The sequence below is a fragment of the Melospiza melodia genome, chromosome 4 (genome assembly GCF_035770615.1).
Source record: "Melospiza melodia melodia isolate bMelMel2 chromosome 4, bMelMel2.pri, whole genome shotgun sequence".
Classification (NCBI taxonomy): Eukaryota; Metazoa; Chordata; class Aves; order Passeriformes; family Passerellidae; genus Melospiza; species Melospiza melodia.
Genome location: NC_086197.1, coordinates 88390464 through 88413775, shown reverse-complemented (window position 1 = coordinate 88413775; position 23312 = coordinate 88390464). Strand labels below are relative to the sequence as shown.

Genomic DNA, 23312 nt, shown 5'->3' with positions numbered 1-23312 from the left:
CCCGGGGCCGGGGGGAAGGGGCGGCCCGGGAGGTTGCGGGGCAGCCAACGGAGGTCTCGGCCGGTGGCCCGGCTGCCCGGGCGGTTGCGGCACGGCTGTCCCCGTGCGCGCAGGGGGTATCCGGCTGCTCCCTCCCCGCTTCCCGGGCGGAGCAGGGGCCCTCGTCCCCTGCCTGCGCCCCTCCGGCACGGAGGAGCCGCCCTGGGCTGCGGGGACAGGCGGTGGCATCGCCGCCACCAGCCAGAAGGCAGCGGCTGTAGTAAACACAGCGCGTGGGGCGGCGGTGAGCCCGGTAAAGGTCACATCCTTGTGTGCACACGCAACCCGAGCTCCCCGGGCTCCCCAGCCGCTGTCCCGGGGCCGTGTGGTGGCTGCCGGCGGCGGTGGCTGGCAGAGCCGCTCCCGGCCCTTGGCTGGGCGCGCGGTGTTCCCCGGCTGCGTGCGGGGATCTCCCTTGGCGAGGAGCAGCAGCGGGAGCTGCGTCACACCCTGCTTTGCCTCCTCCCGCCCCCGGCCGGGGTGGCAGCTGGGTGGCATCCGATTTAGCAATGAGAGCTGGGAATGCAGGTTCTGCTGTGAGCTTTGATTCCTGAGCGGTGGCTGTGCCTAGCCGAGTTCAGGGCTGGGCACGCGTTCGTGTTAAACAGCAGCCAGCAATGTGCTGATTGCTCAGAGCATGCAGTGTCTGGATGCTTCTTGGTGTGGAGCAGTAGAAGCAGAGGAATGCTGCTGGAGAGCTTACTCGGGAGGAGACAGAGAGGATGGCATGGTAAATGGCTGTTTTGCAATTCAGGATGTCAGCCTGGACTCCTGCAGACAGGTCAATAGGTATGCGTAGATTTTGTGGTCTTCTGTGTGCTCCTGTGGTCATCGTGTGCTCAAATGGTGCAAATGGAAATGACGGCTTTTTGTCCTGTTTTTTTGTCTTGCCTTGTTGCTGCAGCTCAGGAATTTTAGATTAGTAGATGTGGTACTGTTAAGCTTGTGTGATTATGGAATGAATGATGGACAAGTTCTCGGTATCGCGTTTCCAGTGGTGGTTGAGATGCGAGTGGGGAGAGGAAATATTTAATAAAGTAGGGCTCTCAGATCTCTGTGCTTTGCATTATCTGCCAGTATTCTGCCTTTACTTTTAACATGTGATAGATAATTTCATTCCTTAGAATTAGAAGTGTGAGCTTAACTACTTTTTTTAATGCCATGTTTAGTTATCAAATACCACATCTAGTTGTTCAGAAAGGGAAGGCTTTTTTTAGTCCTAGTCTGTGTTCTTCAGAAGCTGATGTTAAGCTGCTAGCTCTGAAACTGATAAAATACAAAAATGATGTTGTTATGGCACTGAATTTTGCAAAATTCCATGAAAGCCTGAGTTATGGTTCACTATTTTTTATGTGGTTGCCACAAGAATGTTTGGCTCATCCCTCTGCCCTAATAAAGGTGGTTTTGGGCTGAGATGCCAGAGTGAACTGAAATGAGCCATGCCGTGCATCCTGCTCTGCAGGTAAGCTCTCAGAGCAGGTTTCGGGCGGTGGTAGATGGGACTAACCTGAGTTCAGGTATCAGATTGATAGGTTTGGTTTTGGTTTTTTTTTCTCATTTAACTGTGGCACGATTGAGATGTGATGTGCTCAGCATGCCCTTGGCCAGGGGGTGGCTCTCAAGCAGCCTGGGGTTGGCTGCTGCTGTTTGGATGTGTGTGTGCCACTCCTTGGCATGGTACAGCTTCTGCTCTGGGTGAAGGCATTGCCCAGGCTTTCACCTCCTGCTGCATGGTACAGCTTCTGCTCTGGGTGGAGGCATCACCCAGGCTTTCACCTCCTGCTGCATGGTACAGCTTCTGCTCTGGGTGAAGGCATCACCCAGGCTTTCACCTCCTGCTGCATGGTACAGCTTCTGCTCTGGGTGAAGGCATCACCCAGGTTTTTACCTCCTGCTGCATGGTACAGCTTCTGCTCTGGGTGGAGGCATCACCCAGGCTTTCACCTCCTGCTGATGCCTTGCCAGCATCGCTGTGTCCTTGTGACCTCACATCAGTGCCTGGGCGGGTGGTGAGGAATTAAGGCAGCAGCTGGGAAAAGCCTATCCTGGCTCTGCTCTTTCATGGGACCTGGTTTGAAAGAGACTGGTAGAAGGAGATCCCAAATGAGGAGGCAAAATCAGGGGGCTGACCGCAGCCCTGCTGTCCTTCCAGCTGGAATCTAATTCCCAGTGATTTACAGCAGAAACTTTTCCCTGCCTCTACCCCTTCTCTTTCTGTGAGTGATACTGAAAGGTTATAGGAATAGAAGTTAATTATACAAATGAATGGCTGGAACAGTGTTATGTGCCAGAGAGATTCAGTGTTGTTTGAGACCTGGGGGGAAAAACCCCAGCTGGAAGACTTTGTTTTGGCAAGGGAACCCTTTCAGTGTCTGAGAAGTGATTAGTGCTGCTGTTAAAGGTCAGGTATAGGTACTGGGTATGAAACATTGTCTGTGGATACAAATGAAGTACATACATGTAGTACTACATATATGTGGTATGTCTTCAGCATCATTTTGGTGCTTGAGTATTCAATCCTTAATACAGATACTTCAGAACTAGGGAGAGGCATTAGCTGTTTAACCCCCAAAGTGATGACAGATCTGTTGGAAGAATAACAAAGATCCCATTTCTCCTTATTTTGTCTGCTGAAAATTCACATTTTATTTTTTGACTGTATCACCACCAAATGTATAGGGACTCTTGAACACCAGTCTGTGTTTTGTATAACATATGGTCCCATTAACAATTTTATAGTGAATAATTTTTTATTTAAGGAGTAATAGATCACATTTCCTGATGTTTTCTTTTTTATAGGTCTGGGTAATAAATGCTGTTCAGGAAGGCTTGAGTCAAGGGCAACATATACCTCACTGATTTTTTGGGGTTAAAGTTATGTAGCTATTCAATGGTTTGTCGTGGTCCTTTCCTCCCTCTCTTACCCCCAGTATTTATCAGGCTTAGCAGTGATGCTCTCTAACTTCAAAGTCTTGAAAGCCCTGGCTGTAAGTAAAATACTCCAGTATTATGTTCAGAGAATTTTGTCATCTTGAATTGGAGGCTCTCTTGTCCAAACCTATGTCAGGCCCAAATAAAGTACACAATTTCCTAGCATTATCCTGTAACGCTGGTTCCGTTTCTTTCCTACACAGAGTTTTGCAGCTAAAGAATATCTGCCTGGCAGCCTCCATGCTAGGAGGAGAGATCACTTTCTCTAATGTGTTATTTTTATGACACACAGTTTGATCAGAGGGAAAGCTTTCGGCAGTAAGTGCTTAATCAGGGTTTTTCTAAACAGATTTCCTCTCTGCCCACTGCCCTTAACCTGGCAGGTTAATCCATGTAATAATCTGTGCACAGAAATACAGACAACAAATACAGTGCTTCAGTTGTGATGTTGGGTGCTTTGAGGTTTTTATCTGTTTTGGTCTTCGAAGTTACTTAGCCTGCAAGTTTCCTCTTTGCACCTTGTGTTCGTTGCTGTTGCTATAGGACATGCACTTCCAAACCAAAGAAATTACACCTTTTCCTAGAGGTCAGAATTTACTAAAAGAGTTAGAGTTTGGTTGTGAAGTCCCCTTAAAATTTAATGACTTAGTGCTGCTTTTTGTTATGACATAAGGAAAATGAAGTAAAGAGTCTTTGAAGCTACTTCAGACTTCATAAATATTAACAGGCTCTGCAGTCTTCAGAGAGAGTAGGTTCTGGGTGTTTTTCTTCACCTTAATAGTATGGTTTCATTTGCAAAGTAAATCTTGTCTTGACTAAACTGAAAGAGCAGTTATCAGATGCAAATCAGAAATGCTGTATTTGTGGGCGGGAGCACTCTTGCTGTGTTTTCCCTTCTCTCTTGAATACCCAATCCTTTCTCCTGGTGCATGCTCTGGAAGCAGAAAATTTAATTCCATGGCTTACAAGACCCAATTGTTAGAGGTGCTTAAATGATTGGAAGTGCAGATTTTTTGCTTCTGAGGGTGACGGAAAGTAAAGATTCACAGTTTGCTTTGAAAAAATCCTTTCTATTTGCATCCTGGGCCACTGTATATGTTTAATATTTGCCTGTGTTAATAAGGAAAAAACCCCACAGGAAGTGTTCTCTAAATGTGCTTTGAGTATACTCAAAATTGTCTCTAAGTTTAAAAACTAGTTTGCATTTTAATAAAAACTGAAATTCTGTTTGGTCGCAGCTTCCTATAAATGCCAGGTTAATGCAGAAAGCTTTCTGTGGTGGTGCATAAAGAGCACTTCACCTGTAGATACATTTTAGATGAAGTTTGATGTATTCTTTTTAAACTTGCTCTAGTAATTGAAGCGAATTAGTAATTGAAGCAAATTAGTCTTTTTGTTTTGCAGCATCATGGAATGACTGAGGTTAGAAGGGTCCTCTGGGGACGCCTGATCCAACCCTTGGCTCCAGCAGAGCCAGCTAAAGCAGGTTGCGCAGGGACAAGTCTAGATGGCTTTTGAGTGTCTCCAAGGATGGAGACTCCACAACCTTCCGGGATAGCCTGTGCAAATTCTCAGTTACCCCCACAGTAAAAAAAAGTGTTCCCTGATGTGCAGAGAGAACTTTGTTTCAGTTTGTGCCCCTTAGATGTGCTTCTGTCACGGCACCACTGAGCAGGGCCCAGCTCTGTCACCTCTACACCCTCCCTTCAGCTTTTGATCTACATTTGTAAAATCCTCCCCATGAGCCTTTTCTTCTTCAAGCAGAACAGTCCCAGCCCTCCCAGCCTCTCCTCGCAGGAGAGATGCTCCAGTCCCTTTGCTGGACTATCTCCAGTATGTTCATGTATCTCTTGTGCTGGAGCCCTCAGAACTGGGCACAGTGCTACAGTTGTGGCCTCATGTTTCCCAGTGGGCTTTAAAAATAAGAAACTTATAAAGTAAATTGTGCATTTTGTTTTTTTGGATGCAGGTCCAAGAGGTCACTTTGGTGCTGTAAATTACTGATGATTTGCACTCTGGGTACACTCTGAGTACTTCTGCCTTCCATGGGAGCTAATGTTCCTTGTTTAAAACACTTCAGCATTTTGCTGATCCCATCAGTGCAGGCCTTGACAACTCTTTTGACCTGTGATTAAGGGATTTATGACTGGGTTTGCTGGCTGCACATGCTTAATAAGCATAACCATTGGATGCTGAGTCACATGGGGACATGTGTTTTTGGGGTGTGTTGATGCAGACTCCTGTCTGAAACAGAGCTCATTGCAGCTTATAATGAACGTGTGCTTGCATTAGTGAGGGCACATTCCTGCTGTGGGCTGGTTTGGCTCTCCAGCAGCCACCTTGTGCTCTGCTGGGGCTGCCCTGCCCAGCCCTGGGCACTTGTGCATTGCTGCATCTCCCAGAGATGGGCCTGGAGGGGAGCAGCTGTCTCTAGACAAACCCAGGCGAGTTTGGATGCTGTGTGCGTAAATGGGTGATTCTGTAGTTGCTGTTAAGTACAGAATTTGTAAACAGGGGCTTTATTTTTAGGTCAACAGGGCTTCTATTTTTAGGGGAACACTTCCAGGTGGAGAATAAAGATGTTGGTGTAATGCTGCTAACGCTGGTCATGGACAGGAGGGAGAGAGAAGAACAAGAAAAAGGCAAAAAGCACAAATTTTCACTTTATCTGTGGGTTTTGCATCAAACTCCTTGAGAGGGGATGCTAATTTCTTTACAATTAAGTAAATGTGATGGTTTACATTACATTTACATCCTGTTAATGTTAATATGTGTGGTTGGTTAAGATAGGATCTTTTGAAGGTTTTTAAAGAATATAGCAAAATCATGTGGAAAAAGCAGTTGGAAGTTGCTTGCCTTCTCTGTGTCCAAATATAGTGATTAATAGGCACCTTTCAAATTTTCTTAGTATCCCCCCAAAAGTAACTTCGCAACATTAGAGGTCTGTACTTACCTTAATTGGAAAGAACAAAACCATACCCTTCAGGCTGGCCTCATAAATGCAGTTAATGACTGAGTGCAGTTAGTTTCCAGCTGCTAAAACTGTCTTACCAGATCTCTTGACAGGACTATCAGCAGTTTGTATTGGTGTCTAGCATTACCAATGCTTGGCATTTTACCATGTTGTAAAAGCCACTTGTTCCTTCAATATTCATGTCAGGTATCAGGGTTACTGACATAGAGAACGGATCAAATTCACTGGTTTGGAAACTGACCAATATTCAGAGATCAAAAATTAGTACCAGGTTTTTCAGTGAAGGATACACAAGCATCTTTAGATGCTCTCAAGGCGGGGTTTAATTCATAAACTAAAATTTATAATTAACTTAAATTTTGAAAACTAACTCTTCTTAAGTTAGAAGTGTGTATGAAAAAGCTGACTCCTTAAGAGAATTTTAGCTTTAGAGGTACCTTCAGAAAAAAGTCCTCCAGCCTCTCACTATGTATTTTACTACCTGAGGCTCCACATTCCTTCTGCATTCGGAAAATGGTTTGCATGTTTTTCTTTCTTTCTCTCTGGATCTCTTCTCTGCATTCCCAGGTGTGCACAGTAACTGCTTTAAAATACCTTGCTGCACTTCTCAAGGTCAGAAGTGTGCTGTAATTCCTGGGGAAGTGTCACAGAGGTGTGCAGGTTTCGAACTGTCAGCAGTTTTTCAGGAGTGTCACAGCCATAGGGGTGGGGAGACATGAGGTGTTTGGAGAAGGATCTCTTGAAATGTTGGCATTTTTTGGACTTCACCTCGAGTAGTCCCTGCTGCTGTGTTAGAAGCCTGATGAGGATATCTTTTTTTTCCATGTTGTTTTCTAGAGCCAGGCGATGTCTGTAGCTGTAAAGCTTCAGGGACCCACCTTACATTAGGACTGATGAAGGTGTCTAAACCCTGTAATTTACTGTAGTTTGCTCCAGATCAGAATCCAGGGAACTGTATGATTGTGTGCTTTGGGTAAAGCTGCTTCCCATGACACTTCTCTAGTAGTGGGACCACTACCAGTGTCAGCCTTTGTTCCAGGGATAACCCAGAAAATGGGTGAGTTTATGCTTTCTGCATTGTCTGGAGAGAATGGGGTGTCCAGTATGAGCCTTAGAGATCTTAGCAGTAGAGCCCAGTCTGAAAATACCTGTAACCCCATTCTGGGAGTGCAGGGAGCAATAGCCTGGGCTCCTGAGTGTTTTGTGAAATGCACAAGTATTACAACAAGATACCAGGTTGGAACAGGAAAAAACAAGGGCATTTTAGGCACCCAAAGATGAAATGCTGTGTACCTTCAGTGTGATATGCCTTGCAGTTACATTGCCCCTGATGAACATGACCTTTACCTGATTGAAATCGAGTGCAAGATGATCTGTAATCCACAGTCCTATCTCTGAACTCATTTTTGTGTTAGGAGCTTTCTTCATCTTCTCTCTTTCTCATCTTTTCCCTTGTGAGACAGGGAGTAGTGCCAAAGGAGTTGCCTGCATGCACCTTGCTGTCTTTAGCTGAGATGTTTGATTCCCAGCAGCTGCCATCCTGTTTGTGTGGAGCAAAGATAGCTGTCAAGTGTGGAACTTGGGGGCAGCAAAACATCCAAAGAATCCTCATGGGACTTGCACTAGGGTGTCTTTGACTGATGGGATCATCAGATAATAGTAAAAACCATATCTGAAGACTACTAAGTCTTGCGTCTTGCAATGCCCTGCAAGGGTTATGTTCTTGGAAGGACTAGGAAAAATGACAATCTGTCTGAATATATTCTTTGTGTAGCCCAACTTTTCAAAGCATTAAACCACCTGCAGGTGTTATTACAATTAGATTAAGTTCATAATTCTTTGCACTTCTGCAGTGCTTTTATCCAATATCTCACGCTCCTTTAAAAGTTAATCTACAAAGTAACCCAGAGGACACCTCCAAGTGTCTGAGGTCACTTTTTGTACCAAAATGTGGTACAAAATGTGACTTGGTGTTGTGTAAAAGCCTGCATGGTCCCAGAAGCTCTGTGGGATCCCAGTGGGTGTGCAGTGGGAATGCCCTTCCCAAAAGCCTCGAACAGTGGGGCTGAGCTCGGTGACCCTTTCAGAGAACTGACAGCTGCTAGCAGGTGCTGGGCTTGCCAGATTGTCCTCAGATGTAAGAGCTTCCTGGAAACTTGCAGTAAATAAAACTAATGTCAAGAGTTTTCAAAACAGTGCAGAAATGAGAACTCTGTTCTCTTCCAGATTATCTGGAATAATAAGCAAGCCCTTTTCTATGTGGAAGAAATGTTCTGAAAACAAAAGCTTTTTGATACTTAAGAAAGGTCTCGGCCTATTTTGAGAAACTTTGTCTTCCCTCCCTGGCAGGGTTGCTTATGTGACTGATGATTGTACATGCATGCAACAGCTCTTTTTGCTTTCAGTCATGGCAATAACCAGCCAAGGTGGAATAGTTGTGACTTCCCCAGAAAATTATATTAGGCAATATTTTTACAGCAAATACACATTTTGTAAAGCTACTTTTGCTTCTTTCCTGTTTGTTCCAGTAGCAATTCTTCCCCAGTTTGAGTGCTCTGCCAACAAAGATTCCCTCTGATGCTGGATCACTTATCCCTCTTGAAAATAAATGAAGCACAAATACCATTTCTTGGAATATTTTACAGGAGGAATGTGGAGCTGACTTTGTTAGCAGTTTGAATTTGCTTGGTGAAGCTCTCTGGCCCTTGCAGTCCTCTGTTAAAGGAGAACAGGGACAGTATATGCATTTTGAGTAGGAAACAATGGCTGACATTTTCACTCTGGTTTTCCTGGTGCAGTGCAAGCCTGGCTGTGTCCAGTGTCCACTCTGAGTTTCACTTGGGTGGTTACAGCTAACCTGAGACACTACAGGGATCTATTCAAAACTCATTTTTTGTTTTCTTGTTAATACTTTGAAATTGCATAAATATTTTTTTCTTTAGCAATAAGCTGTAAGTATTAAGCTGTTGTCTGTGACTCATTAGTCTGTTGTTGGTGACAGTTAAATCATGGAAAATCCTTCCATGCAGTTTGTATTCCTTATTGTCTGAAGCAAACTACAGCTGTTTGTTTTACCCTGAAGGAGGCTTTCTTCTCATCTGGCTAAAAGTTCATGATAACATCTGAGAGCTAATATGAAAGTACAGCAGACCTCATTCATTGAACAGAATATTTCATGTGCACATTTAACTGTTGAACATTTGTGTTAGATGAGTTTTGAAAACACTACATAGACTGCCACAAAAACCAGTGTCTGTTTCCTTGGTGTTTTTAACTACTACTTCTCATTTCAAAAGCTCCAGCAGAACTAGGTGTTGGTAGTTACACAGACTGGTGTTTTCTAGAACTTTCTTAATCAAGCAGTAGTTTAGATGCTGTGGGTTAATACTGCATTCTTGTAAAAGCCAGAAGAAAAGTCATTTGAAGACCCATATACTTACTGGAAACACAGTGAAGGGTTTGACCTTGAGGATGGCTGAACGACCACAGGTTGCTCATTGTGTGAAATGAGACATGGGAAACTGTGTTTAGGAAACAGATGCACTGCTGATGGTTCTGAACCACAGAGGAAGCACCAGACACGAGATCTTGAGGTAGATTAGCTACAAGCTTGCAGTTTTTCTTTCCTATGAGTTGATAACTGGAATAGCTTATTTTTATTTTTAAATAAGGACTTACTAGTAGATTCAACTTTTACTTTAAAAGTTGTTTTGAAAAGTGTAGTCATAACTGGCAGTGTGATTGTAGTCCAGTGTGCACTCTTGTGTAAGAATGCCAGTAGGAAGTGGTCTGACCTCTTCTGTATGTTTGTTAACTATATACCAAATCCAAAGACTTCCTTTTCTGTACACATGTGAGCTCTTGGTCAAAGTTCTTAGTGCTGGTTCTATACAAATCAGACCCAACTTTCTGATCCCAGTGCCAGTTGTGACTCCTGGGCACTCAGAAACCTTCACATTTACTAGGAAATAGTCTTATAATTTGGAAAAACTTGCTTTCATGTCTCTGGGTTGTGTGCCTCCCTCTTCTGAAGGAAGGGTTTCAGTAAGGGGAGGTTTTTATTTTGCTTGTTGCAATAGATCTTTTGAAAAGCCTGATGCCCCTGGTGTGCTGGGGCATCAAAGTTGAGTGCAGCAATTAAAAGCTAGAACAGTCCCTGATTAAAAGTGCTGTTTAGTTTCTGAAGCTTTTGTATTATCCAACAAATAGAATGGTTTGGCAGGGGTATCCATAGGAGATGAACTATCCCTGCATTGTGTATTTACAGCTTTTCTTTTCACCCTAAAGACAGCCAGTCCCTGTTACTCATAAGCTCTTCTTCCAAGACTAAGGTGTTGTTTAGAGCAGATCCCATTTCCAGCCATCCAAGTCCCTGCTCAAGTTTAGTCTGTCTGCCTGGATCCTGCAGCTGGATGGAGGCTCCAGGTGTCTACAACAAAGAAATCCAAAGAGATCATTTTCCTTTTACTTTCCCTTCACCAAATTTGATGTTTTGTAATTTGCATTTGAGCATATTTTGCTCTGGAGATCCCCAGTATATTCAAGAATAATATAGTGTAGCTTTTACTTTTTTTTTTTTTTTTTTTTTAACTTTTATGCCAATCATGTAAGTAAGTCAGAGGCTAGTGGGAGTTCAGTACTAACTGGTGGTTCCATCACATTCTGCAGTCTTCAGCATACTTCTGACATTAATGCAAAAAGTCTCAGAATTGCAAGTTTCCATGACTTTGAGAGACTGTGTCTGTTAAAACATTTGTGTAGTATAAACAAAAGGTGTAGTATAAACAAAAGGCTTGATATCCCTATGCAGGAATTTGATCTTGACTTGTAATTCAGCTTTTGGGATCCTTCTTGAAAAGTGAAATCTATGGTTTAGGTTTTAAAATTCTAAGATTTAAATATGGGACTATTATTTAAGAAATTGGGAATAAGTTAAAGCTGTAAGAAATCTCAGTTGAGAAACTGACAGAAGTGCCAGAAATGTTGCTCTCTGCCTTCATTTGTATCCATCCCCACATTCTTCATTTCATGAGGTCTTCGGAGGTCTGTGGGTGGTCTCTGGCCTTCGGCTGGGGACGTGGCCTCTCAGTGTTAAAGTGAGGCACCGCTGGCTTCTCTCTGGCTTTGGCTTGGAAAAACACTCTATTTTGTAGGAGTGGTTGGATGGAGAAAGGTGAGATCTCTCCAGAAATCTCCTCTGTGGGCTGAGGCAGCTTTGAAACGGGCGCAGCTGGAGAGGTTCGATGGGGCTGCGAGGGCCGTGGCTCCCGGCTCCAGACACACTGCTTGGAAGGACACACGTCCACGGCTCCAGACACACTGCTTGGAAGGACACACATCCACGGCTCTCCCCTCAGGGACTCTGACCTCTGCACCTTTATGGCTGCCAACTCAAGTGCCAGCGTGGCATAAATAAGTCAGCTCAAGGAGAGTAGTTCTGGCCCTCGTCCCAGCCTCAGAGGCAGACGTAAATGCCATCCTCTAGCTGCCTTTTGACTTGTTTGGGCTGATGGAAATGATGACTGATAGAATCTTATTTCTTTTCCCTTGGTTTCTTCACTTTGTTACTAAACTCTCTCCCTCTATCTTTGTGTTAATTTAAATCTATTTTGAGTCTGAAGGCTCAACATGTGCCAGGTTGCTATTTGCTGTCAGTGGCTTTGGATTATTTTAGCAGCCTGACAGGCTTTGCGTTGTAGCTGTGACATTTTGAGACAAGAAAGTACTCGGGTTTTTTTATAATAGAGATGCAAAAAGTATGATAATTTAGAGTGCTTTTACAGGCTTGGTTAATAAACTAAAAAAGCTGATCCATGAAGTGCACACACCATTGGATTCATGTGCTACCCCATGTTTGGGATCAAATGGACCAATCTGGCAGAGATTTTTTTTTTTCCTTTTCCATGTGTTCAGTGCATATCATGTTGAAACCTGGTGGAAAACTAGCTAGTACTGCTGTTTCAAGAGAGGAGCTGGTTCTCTTGGGAGAAATGCCACTTAGCCTATGTGTATACTTTGGTGGTGATGCTGACAGCAGGCTCCCCCTTTGCAGAGAAGTGGAGCTGGTTTGTTGACATGTCCTGCTTTATTTAAAGACTTGCTCTAAGATAATCTTGTCCCAGTTGTTTCAGGCAGCTTCAGAAAGTAGTTGTTAACTCCTGTGCATAACTTTTTGTCATCTGCAGTTATGAGACAGTAGAATATAAGACACACCATTAAAATGTTATAAATTTTTTACAGATATGACCAAATTAGTATGAACTAGGCAAGCTTATGGTAATTACCTCAGCTGTGTGTTTTATTGTTAGGAAAAGGCTTTGTATCTTCCTTACAGACTTATGTAAAGCATAATTTCTGTGTTTCCTTGGTGTTATGGAATTTTTTATTTAGTTTTTCTTGGCTGTATTCTTGCTTTAAGGAGGCCTCAGAATTGCTCATAGAATGTGGCCATGCATCTCCATGTTTTGTCCCTGTTCCTGTGGCAGCCTGTGTGTGCCAGGCTGCTGGAGGTGGGGAGCTGAGCTGCCCTGTGTGTGAAGATAAGTGTGTTATGATTGCTGACTGGAGCTTGTTTCCAGCCGTGTTGAGTGTCTTGAGTGATGAGTTATTTTGGTTTTTGTTTGCAAAATAAAATAGGTTTTGTCAACTAATAGAATTTGTAAGAAAACACAAGAATGCATGGGAAACTTGGGTAATGTCTTCTTTTTTTTTTTTTTTTTTTTTTTTCTTTCCCTCCCTGACTTCTCCATCATTGTTTCCAAGGTTATTCTACTTCCTCATAGGCTGTGGTCCCCATCTGTGACTGTTGGTGGGGTGAGGGGATGTACTTTGCTCAGCCTCACCTTCATACTTCTCCATGCATTGCCTGTTGAACTCTCACTGCTGCTAAGTGTGTATGGCAGCTTTTCCCTGGGCTGCACTGGTGTCCATCCTCAGTGTCCATCCTCAGTCCTCTTCTTGGAGCAGTTAGTGGCATCACCCAAATTGGCTTTTTGAACAGCATTGATATTATAGGCAGAGGTTGTTGGGAAAGAGTGTGGAGGAGATCCCAGACAACAGCTGCTTCTTGGAAGAATCAGATTTAATAGCAAAGATTTCTACTGAGTTTTGCTGTCCAAAGCATGTTAAAATCAACATGAGAAATGAAAGATCTGCAGTTATGGCAGAAGACCTGAGCAGTTTACTGAACAAAGGAGTTAACTTGCAGGATTGTGGTTCTATTCCTTAGGGATCTTGTTTCTCACAGAACTGTACCCTCTGCTCCCTGGTATGGCCACACCAGTTGGGAGTTTTGTTTCTTAAACATTTAGGATTTCTACTGTAAGCATGGGGACAAAGAGCAGATATTCTGGCTACTGTGGGAATGGTGCAGTTTGAAATGTGAGAGAACAGAGGTTTGCTCCTGTAAGGAAGATTACCTTGAGCAGCAGGGCTTTTCAATCTGGAGCCTGCCATTTCACTAGGTTAATTATTTAAACAAGTAATTGCAGTTCAGATATCAAACCCGTATTTCGGGTACAGTGATTTCTTTCTTTTCCCAGCAAATGTAACAGCAGTGCAATAAAGGGTTGCAGTCAGAAGAAATGCAGGAGGGGTCTGTGATAACTAGAGCCCAGATTCGGTGCTTTCCTGTGTCACACAACTTCCTCTGCTATTTCCTAACTCTTCTACGTGGAGTAAAATCTCTCTCTCGTGCTTTGACGAGCTGCGTGGGTGGAATGAAGGAGGCTCTTTTCCAGAGTGCTGCTTTCCAGCAGAGCTGCTGTCAGTCTGGTGGGAACTTGACCTTGGCTTTTTTACTCTGTGGTAAGATTTCAAGGAACAGTTTACATGGCTTTTACAAGTGGCTGTGTAGTACAGACAGTGCCAGAAATTAAGCTGATGCCTGAAGCCAGACTTATTGTATAAAACTTGGTCTTTCTGTGTTACTTCTTCATTTAACTTACTCTGATAAACCCCATTTTTGTGTGTTGTGCCTGTCCTTTTACACATGATTTATGCAAGTTTTTACACAATATATTATGCCCCTTCATTTAGAGGTTGACATGATGAGTAATTATAATACTGCAAACTTGTGTAATCTATGGTGTATTTTAACTTTTTTCCCCTCTTCCCTGTCTTGTGTACTTGTAGCACCAACTTCAGAAGCATTTTCAGATATTTGTTGGGAGAAAGTGACAAGGAATAGAATGAGCAGCAGCTCTGCTGCTTGCATGGAAATGTCTGTGATTTGGAGATTATACACATTCTTTGTAAGCTCAGGGCCAGTATATAGTAGGAAAGAAAATATGCTGAATTATAGTGGTGGTTGTAATTGGCATGTGCTAGCTATGTCTTTATAGTTCTTCATGGAATTACAATGTTGTATTTAACCACAAAGGGAGAAGTTAAAAATCTTTAATGCATTAACATTATTTTTATAACTGCATAGCAGTTGGAGAGCTACTGGTGTTTGGTAAAATGCTCAGTTCTTTTCCTCAGTTGTGTCTGTCTTTCGATTTTTGTAGTCAGCATAAGTGAAATGCTTGATTTTATTTATTTTTTTTTTGCAACATTCACATTTCAGAAGGTTAATGAATTCTCAGATCAGCAGTAGGTTAGTTAAAACTTGGAGAAACAAGTTACCAAGTGTTGTACGCAAAACTAATGCATCTTGGGAATCTTTCACTGAAAACTTGCATGTGGATGCTTTCATGTTAACTGGATACTCACAAAGTTCTAGTGTTGGCTTCTACTGAATTGTCTCCCTAAACTGAGGAAAGACCCTCAGAATAGACCATTTTGCTGTACTCTAGCCCTTGTTCTCAGTGAGGTACCCTGATAGATATGTGGTTATGGAAGTATTTGGGAACCTGGGCCTGTGGTTCCTTAGTGTCAGAAAAGTTGGGGGGTTAATTTTATCCCTGCATGTGTGACACAGCAGTTGCAGCCTGTGGTCTTTTGCCTGTTAGCTTCAGTAATTCCTTCTGTGTGGCCTGGCCATGAGCGAAATCCCAGTGCACAGGAGGCTTGGCAGTGTGGCTCAGGGAAGTGTTTCTCACATGGCAGAGTGGTGAGGGCTGGGCAGGCTCCCCTTCAGCCCTGGCTTGTGTCCTCAGCTGTGCTCATGGCTGTATGTGCATGGTGGAAATTGGTCAGGCTGTGCTTGTTAGCTGTGAGCTGTGTCTGCTTCACTTGGGTACATCTTTGTGTTTACACACAACAAACAAAAAGGAATGCACAGACTTTCTTCAAAACTAGACAATGCTGTGTACCTTTGCTCTGTTTCCATAGGCTGCTGAGTGAGCTGTGATCAGACACCCGATTGCTTCTGAGAGTCCTCTCAAAGAAATACCTGCTAGCACCAAGCCAGTCTGTGTAGACCTTGGAATGCTTTTCTCAAAGAATCTTTTTTTAAGCTTGGGTTGCAGCTCATTTCTACAGTGTCTTTTTTTCTTAGCAGTACCTTCATTCTCTGATTTATCTGTAGTTACCCTCTGAAGATGAACATGCAGTTGAGATGATGAAAAACTTGGCATCAAAGAGGTGTCAATAACTTGCTCTTTTTTACATTGAAGGAATGTAATCAAAATTCTTCAAGGCTGGCAGGGCTCACAGTTTTTATAAACAATCAGTGATTACCTTCTTAATAAACTTATTAGTCTGCATAAGATGCTCTTGCCAGTATATGTACTTCCAACTTTAAATATTTATTTTAAAGTAGATTGCAAAAGACCAGCATTATTCTGAGTGTTGTGTCAAGTTAGACTTCTTAGAGTTTCCATTTGAACAGTGGAGGAAGAGATAAGTGCAGTGATGACAGTCTTACCCTGTGTTAGTTGTGTCCTGTCCTTCTGCCCCATTTGTCACCCCCATGTCTCTGTTTTTATAGGCAGAAGCTGTGCTTGCTGAGGGCAGCACTTGCTGTGTGCCCCAACTTCTTACCTGTTGGAAGCCCATCCAGTTCTGAGCTGCCAGAGCCTTCTATGCAGAGGCTCTTGCTAAGCTGGTGATGCTCATCTTCCTGTCTTCACCCTCAGCTCTTCCCTGACTAGTAGACAAAATTCAGAGCAAGGAAGCAGAAAAAAGCCTTTTGTCAGTGCCAAGCTGTGACAAACTCTTCCCTGTCCTTCAGAGTAGGGAATGAAGCTCTTGAGTCCAATTTCTGAAATGTGCCTTGTGGCAGCTTCATGAACACTGTCTTTAGGGTGAGGCTTTGCAGTTTAGCCTCATTTAAGTGCAGGTGGCTCCTGTAAAAGGATGCTTTCTCCCTCTGCCCACCACCACCACAAATGTTTTCTGTGTGGGAGCAGCAGAATCTCCAATAGTCTGTGCTTCCCTGAGTGAGACTGCCTCCCTGTCTGCTCTGATTAAACTGACCTTGCCAGAAAACAAACACAAAAATTAGTTGCTCAGCAATGAGCTGATAAACTGCATGAGTGATCAAATGACATAAAGGCTGTGGCAGAAATTAATGGGGTTGCTCCCTTTGGTGTCAGCCTGTGATCTCGTGGGCTTCAGGCCTGGCTGGGCTCTCTGGGATTGGGATGGGAGCACAGCAGGGGAGAAAGGAGGGCCCAGTGGGTGACCTGGAAGGAAGACATTCATGTCAGCAGTAGCCTTTATCACGACATGCTAACTCTTTCACAGGCTGTCTGCCATGGCTTGAGCTGGTGGGTCCTCCAGTCCATGCATGCTGCTGGAGATCCTCTCTGCAGGCAAAGTCTTCATGCAAGGCTTTTTTGTGCAGCTCTTCTGGTGGCATAACCAGTGTCTCACTTTTATTGTCTCCCACACAGGTGTCCTGAGGAAGGATGAATTTCATCTTCCTGTTCAGGAGTTAAAATTCTCAATTTATAGACAAATTAATTTAACAAAGCTTGTTAATTTTAGGTTTCACAAGGAGAGACAGGTTTCATGATGCCAGGCAGAAGAAGCGTGTATGGTGGCTCTCTGTTAGCAGAGGAAATGTTAGGGTAAATGGGGAGTTAAGGACAAAGTACAGCTCCCACAGATACTCAGTGGAAACAATTACTGCCTTTTGTTCCTTGACACAGTGGGGTTTGACCTGGATAGGTACAAGTGTGTGGGTTAGGATTTTTTTTTTTTTTGGTGAACTGTCCACCCACAATTTTCCAGTGGTGGTCAAGTCAAGGGCCCCATTTTCAGCTGTCTGGGACACTGAGCAGCAGCTGCCCCTTCTCCGTCCTTCTGTGGAGGGTCACTGGTGCTGCTGCCTGGCTGACTGAAGGGCTGGTCCCCAGGTGCTTGGGGGATCAAGGTCTGCAACTCTGCAGGAACTGAGCAGCTCATTTTGGGAATGTCTGCCTTAACATTTTTGCCAGATACATGTGAATTACTGTCTGATGAAGGTACAGAAAAGATGCCTACAGCCCCAAGCCACCCTCTTCTGGGTCTCCCCTCTTCCCCCAGCCCTTTTGTTGGCAGCAGCCAAGCTGAAGGTTTTGCAGACAAGTCACTTTTACTGTGCAGTCCTGATTTGTCTCCCAGGGAGCTTCATGTTGTGAGCTGAATGACACTTTACTCCCTTTTGGGGAAAAAAAAGATAGATTTTACCATAATGCATATTCATGAAGCTGCATTATGGTTGCTGTGACAACCTCAGCAGTGGCAGTCGAGATCTGTATGTTGAACTACATCTCCAGACCCCATATTAAACCATGGAAGATGTTACACAGCTTTCCACTCTTTTCTTCCTCCCCTCCTCCTCCCAGTGGACAATATAAATTGTTTGAGGTGATGCTTAATTAATAGCTGCATCTGTTTTAAGTCTCAACACCAAAGCACAACTTCCTGTTGGTTTCCAAACTGTGTTAACTGAGTGTTGCTTCTGCTGGGAGTGTGTAACAGGAAGTGATTCTGGTGGGATTTTTTTGTCGTCTCCCTTCAAACTCACAGGCATAATAATCCCCTGTTACTAACCATAATGCTTCTTCAAGGGTAGCCTGATAATTTCATCTATTATGAAGAGAAACAACTCACAGAGTCCATCCCCATAGTCTGTCCCTGTCTAGTCTAGTCTGTTCCTAGAGTTTTAAGGAATCCTGACCCTGTCAGGAGCTTTTAATAGATGTTACTCAAAACCAGAAAGGAGTTTGTTCTGGGTATGTTCTGGCCCTGAAGCTGAGGGTGATGTAATTCAAGGAAGACTTGACCAGCCTGTGACGCTGAGTGTTATTTCAGGATGAACCTGTTGTGATGAGTGTGGGAGGGCTCAGCTGGAAGATTTGTTTGCGTGTTTGTGATGTCAGAAATTGAGGGCACTTGGGCAATGCTTGTAATTTTCAGAGAGTGTTTGTAAGCTGCTCTTGGCCAATCCAACTGAATGTGTGGCCCGAAGTATTGCAGTCTTGGTTTCCAGTGACAAGTGATGACATCCTATACTGAGAACCCAAAATGTTGCATTGTCCTGGATGAGCTCAGTCTCATGTTGGAGCTGTTCATGACATGAAAGGGCCGTGTTGAGTGTGAGTTGTGCCCCTTCTGTGTGCTAAAATCTTTGTTGAGGCAAGCTTAATGAAAAGTTTTCTTGAAAAGTACAAACTTCCCCTTTACAAAAGCACTCCCTGTTGTTCAAGAAGAACTGTGGGTAAAGTTTGGCTTTCTTCAGAGTTGTGAGCCTCCTGGAGAGTAGTTTGGGAGAAGTCTGTGCACAGGGGGAAGGAAAGTGTCCTTTTCTTTTATCCTGTGCTCTGGGATGACCTTGCTAGAGTAGGGATGTTGGACCAGATGACCCACTGTGGTTCCTTCCACTCTGACCCATTCTGATTCTGTGAAAAGCTGAGCAGACAAGGAGTTCTCTAGTGCAGTTGATCTTTCTCTGGTTAGTTTCTTAAATATTAATAAGTACAAAATGTTTGGACAGTGACTTGAAATGAGATTCCATTCATTAAAATGAAATATTGGGGGGAAAAATCATGTAGCAGGAGGGAACTTTTTGCATAGAACATTTTACAGAGGACTCTGAATCTGTATTAAGCTTAGATAGACTCACTGTTCCTTTCAGTTTTAGTTAAACATGTCTAGAAAAGAATACACCAAGCTTAATTTTCAGTGCATGTGGATGGATTGAGTTTGTCCTGTGTTACTGCTCTCCTGTGAACTCTCAGGATATTATTAAGGAACATTTCAGTGTAGAAGTAATGGATACCAAACACAATCTTGATTCTTTCCACTCCCTCAGTTTGCACATCCCTTCCTCACAATAAGAGCAAAATGTCCTGGTGTTGACAACAATGTCTGTATTTGTTCATCCACTCACAGCCTGGCTTTTCTTGGATACCAGGGCTCTTAAACTGGACTTCTGCAAAAATGCATTTTGAGAATGAAAGGACAATATGAAGGAGATGGAATGTAGAAATGAGAACTAGGGGTATGCTAGATTTGCAGGTCATCTTCAGCTTTCTGAAAAGCTATTTTTCTAGCAAAAGGAACAGGGGTGCTTTAAAGGTTGCTGTACTGTGTCATATCTCGTAGGGCCTTTTTGACCTGGAATGAAATTCATCCATGATGTTTTAAGTGGTTTCTTTGTTTGTTTTCCCTCAGGCTCCAGACTAACACTTGCTGAGGCAATGCTGTTTGACTTTGTGTAGCAGGTTTTTGTTTTGTTAACAGCCAAGGAAAGCTGACTGAACCCTCTGTTGTGAAGCAGATCCCTTTCTCTGAAAAGTGCACTTGAAAATTTAGCTGTTCAATCCCTGCTGGGTCTACCAGGCCACAGACTGCACTTGTGTAAAAACTAAATGCAACAACAGAAAACCAAAACCTGTGTACTACTTGTAGGAGCCTCTGGGGTGAGTTCAGGCAGGTTTCAGACAGCAGCAGTGCATTGGGTAATGCACTTGTTGAGTTCCCTCTGCATCCCAACCTCTTCCTCCTTCATGCAGGAGTAGAAATGGGGTGGCAGTGGCAGGAAGGGGTGGGAGGGTTGTCCATGGGAACGCATCTCATGAACAAGTCCCTCCAGATGGCAGGGGTGGCTGTCAATATTCCCTGGAAATCCTTGTCTGCTTACTGAAGCATCTCTATAAACGTAGGCTGAAAAATGTCTTGTAGATCTCCTTACAATTTTCATGTGGAAGTTTGGGAAAACTTGATTTTTCTGTTCTTAGTATAAATTTGGAATGTGAATGTATGTTGTTTTTGGGTCCTGATATATTCACTGGAAATAAAGGTCTGACAGTTGTTTGAGGGTTTTACATATTAGGTCAAAATAAAGGCATCTCTTCCCTGGCCCTCTCTAAAAGGAATAAAGCTTCTGTCTTGAAGGACTGGTAGATATTAATGACAATTAAAAAGAAAATCTTTAAAGATTATTTTAGCTAGGAGGTTTTTTAAGCATGGAGAAAACAGACCTGTTTCACTTGATTACTGTCACGTGTGTGGCAGTGTTGGGAAATGCATGTTTGGCAGTGTTTAAAATGCATGGAGTTAAAATACTTGTATTTTTATTAGAGTGTTATGATATTTGTTAATAGTTTGAAAGCAGAGTGAGATGTGGGTCTGCCTTTGCACTCTGAGCTCCTCACATGCAGAGAGTTGCTTGGTGGTTTTGATGTGGTGGATATGGGGAGTTACTAGAAACACCCAGAAACTCACAGCTGAGCCAGCTGGGCTCAGAATGGGTGTTTGGGCACCCAGGGATGGGTCCAGGATGGGTAGCTGGGAGAAGGTGAGGGATGAATAGCTATGATGGTGAAAGGAGTGTTTTGATACTTAGTTGCTGTATTTTACAGTAAATCTAATTCTAGATCAGATTCTGGTCTTTCATTTTACAAAAGCTTCCCCAAGCTTGCCTAAATTTGACTCTCAAGTCAGTTGGAATACAGAATCTCCAAGAATTTTTTTTTCCTAGTGAAACTGCTGAAATGTCAGCATAAAAAAAAGTTACTGGTTGCAGGAACAGGCTGCTGACATAAAAAGCCTGTCTTAGATCCAACATTTGGCTGGAGGCCAGATAATGAGTTTTCATAGGAGCTTGTTGGCAAGCTTACATTTCTGCTTAGGTTAATGTAATGTAACTGTAAGTAATTTGAGAACCTGGTACATGCAAAACAATTTTTAGACAAAATGATCTTATTATTTTTAAATTTTAACTGAGAAGATATTTTTATAAACCAGATTCTTGTACTTCAAGCGCTTCAGAAATGCTTGGAGTGTGGTTCTTTACTATGTCCTCCTTTAATGGTTAACCTACTGAATAATCCTTTAGAAATATTGACCCTCATGACATACCTGTCAATCAGAATTTATGCTGACTTCATTCAGTGGAGCAATTTAAAGAAAGGTTTGCATTTTTAAAAGGCTGAGTGGTAACATACATAGGGGTAAGTCATCAGTTTTGTGAGTAAAAAATACCATAAATGTGTTCATGGGTGACCTGCTGGCCAGGTTATTCTGTGACCTTGGGCTGAAATGCATGAGCCATCCTAGGATGAGAAAGGACCTCAGTTTCCCCAAATGATGCCCATTCCTGGCAGTTATGCCAGTGGGCCTCTTCACTTCCTTGTGGCTTTTTTCAGTCTTCATTCAAAGGGTTGGAGATTGCTTTGTTTCAAGATGTTTTTGATGCCTCTCATTTCTTACGTGTGCAAGTGAATGTAAATTTATGCTAAGGGGAAGGAAAGCTGAATTCTCATCTTGAACCATCTGTGAAAGTACTGGATATACCAGGCTATAAAACATGTCCAGATCCAGCCCTGTCCTTTGAGGAGCAGTGGATAAATGTGCTTGTAACAGGACAATGCTGAGGACTCCCGTTTCTGTCCAGGACAGCAGTGCTCATCTGCACTCACTGCTCCATTTCTGAGAGGGATAGAGAGGGCGTGGGATGGATGCTTGTCCTCCATCAATATGGGCTGCCAGCCACTCCAGAAAAGAAATAACTCTTCCATACCTTATTATTTCCATGCACTGCTGTATCATTAGCAGTGGCAGCATGGATGATGAGCAGACAGGATTTGGTTTACAGCTGCTTTGCTGTAGGTCTCCTACACGGTATGTAAATCTGGTTGAACATAGATGGAGATCATTGTGATGGGAGAGAGAACCATACAATGGTACTGGTGCTTGTCAGAGGTTTAAACTTCCCTCATACCATTTGTTCCCTAATTGCTATTAATAGTAGGGCCTAGAGATATTTCTGGATGTGATAGCTGACAAGTTTCTTCATCAAATAGTCAATGAATGAGCAAGAAGTGTTTCTATTTTAAACATAGCTCTGACAAGTAAAAGAACTTCAAAGTAAAGCTGTTCTTAGAAAATAACCTTGGTGTGAGTTACCACAAGTGTTTCTCTATAAGTGATAGATTAAACACAAGTTGAAACTTTAAGCATCGCTGATAAAGGAAGAATTTTGTGGGTTTTTTTTTTTGCCAGCTGTACTGTAAGGGGTTTGTATTGGTTTAAAACTTCTGTGTTTAATTGAAAGGTGCTAATAAACTTTGGCAGAGGTGCAAACTAAGACATATTTGAAGGGAATGATCTGGTTTGAACTTGGAGTGAGTAGTCAATGCCAAAGTGTTAGGTTAAGTGGAAAATCCATACGGAAAGTTGAAGAGCTCTGTTGAAAAGAGGTTTGTCCTAGGAGGTGAGAATTGCCTTAGGTACAAAGGCTGTGGTAGCAAAAGGTTTTTGTATTTTGCTCTCTATTTTACTCCTGAAGTGACATGAGTCTGAATTTACCTTTGTACTTCCATCTCACACCAGTGTCTGGGACGATGTGCCATGAAGCCAAGCATGACTTCTAATGAAGAGGATGGTAGTGCTGACCATAGAGGACAAAAGGGTGGTACCAGGAACAAGTGCCTCTAGTTTTTAAAAATCCATTTGCTAGAGCATGGCATCATCCTCCAGATGAATCTCTGTGTGCTGAGATGATTGTGGCTGTTTTGTTATAAATTGACAGAGCAGGAGTGACAGGGTCAAGGAACTAACTGTTGGGTTTGGCTTTTTTTTTTTTTTTTTAAGATGAAGCTTGGCACCTTTGGTACAGAGTGTGATTTCTTGAATGGGACCAGTTTGGCAAGTCTGGATTAAATCAGACATTATACAGTGCAGTGTCTTGAAAAGCTGCCATTACAATGAGTTTATGCACATAAATTAAACTTTCTTCTGGTGTCTTTTAAAAAGCAAAATGCTTCTCCTAGTATAATTTCAGGGGTATACAAGATTGTCAGTTGTGGTAATTTTGAGGATTTTGGCAGTGTGCTTGAATATGATTTATGGTCTGTTTCAGCTGTCTAATTTTTCATGAAATCTTCTGCTTGGATCTGTGGCTTTTTTCAGTAAACCCATAGTACTTTGTTTTGTTAGCCTGAGGTCGTAGTGAGATAGGATAACATCCTTACTCTTTGGCTTTAGTTTGTCT

At 43.0% G+C, this 23312-nt stretch overlaps 1 protein-coding gene across 2 annotated transcripts in view; it reads left to right on the top strand.

The window, feature by feature from the left end:
• GRAMD4 (GRAM domain containing 4) overlaps positions 1–23312 on the top strand; it is a 75390-nt gene that overhangs the window by 338 nt on the left and 51740 nt on the right. Inside the window, exon 1 of one of the 2 annotated variants that reach the window (XM_063155452.1) lies at positions 592–828. The exons of the other annotated variant lie outside the window; for it this stretch is intronic. Within the exon in view, the coding sequence (XP_063011522.1) occupies positions 677–828 (152 nt within the window). The 5' untranslated portion in view covers positions 592–676. Of the gene's footprint in view, positions 1–591; positions 829–23312 lie in introns of those variants that run through there. 2 annotated transcript variants of the gene reach the window in all.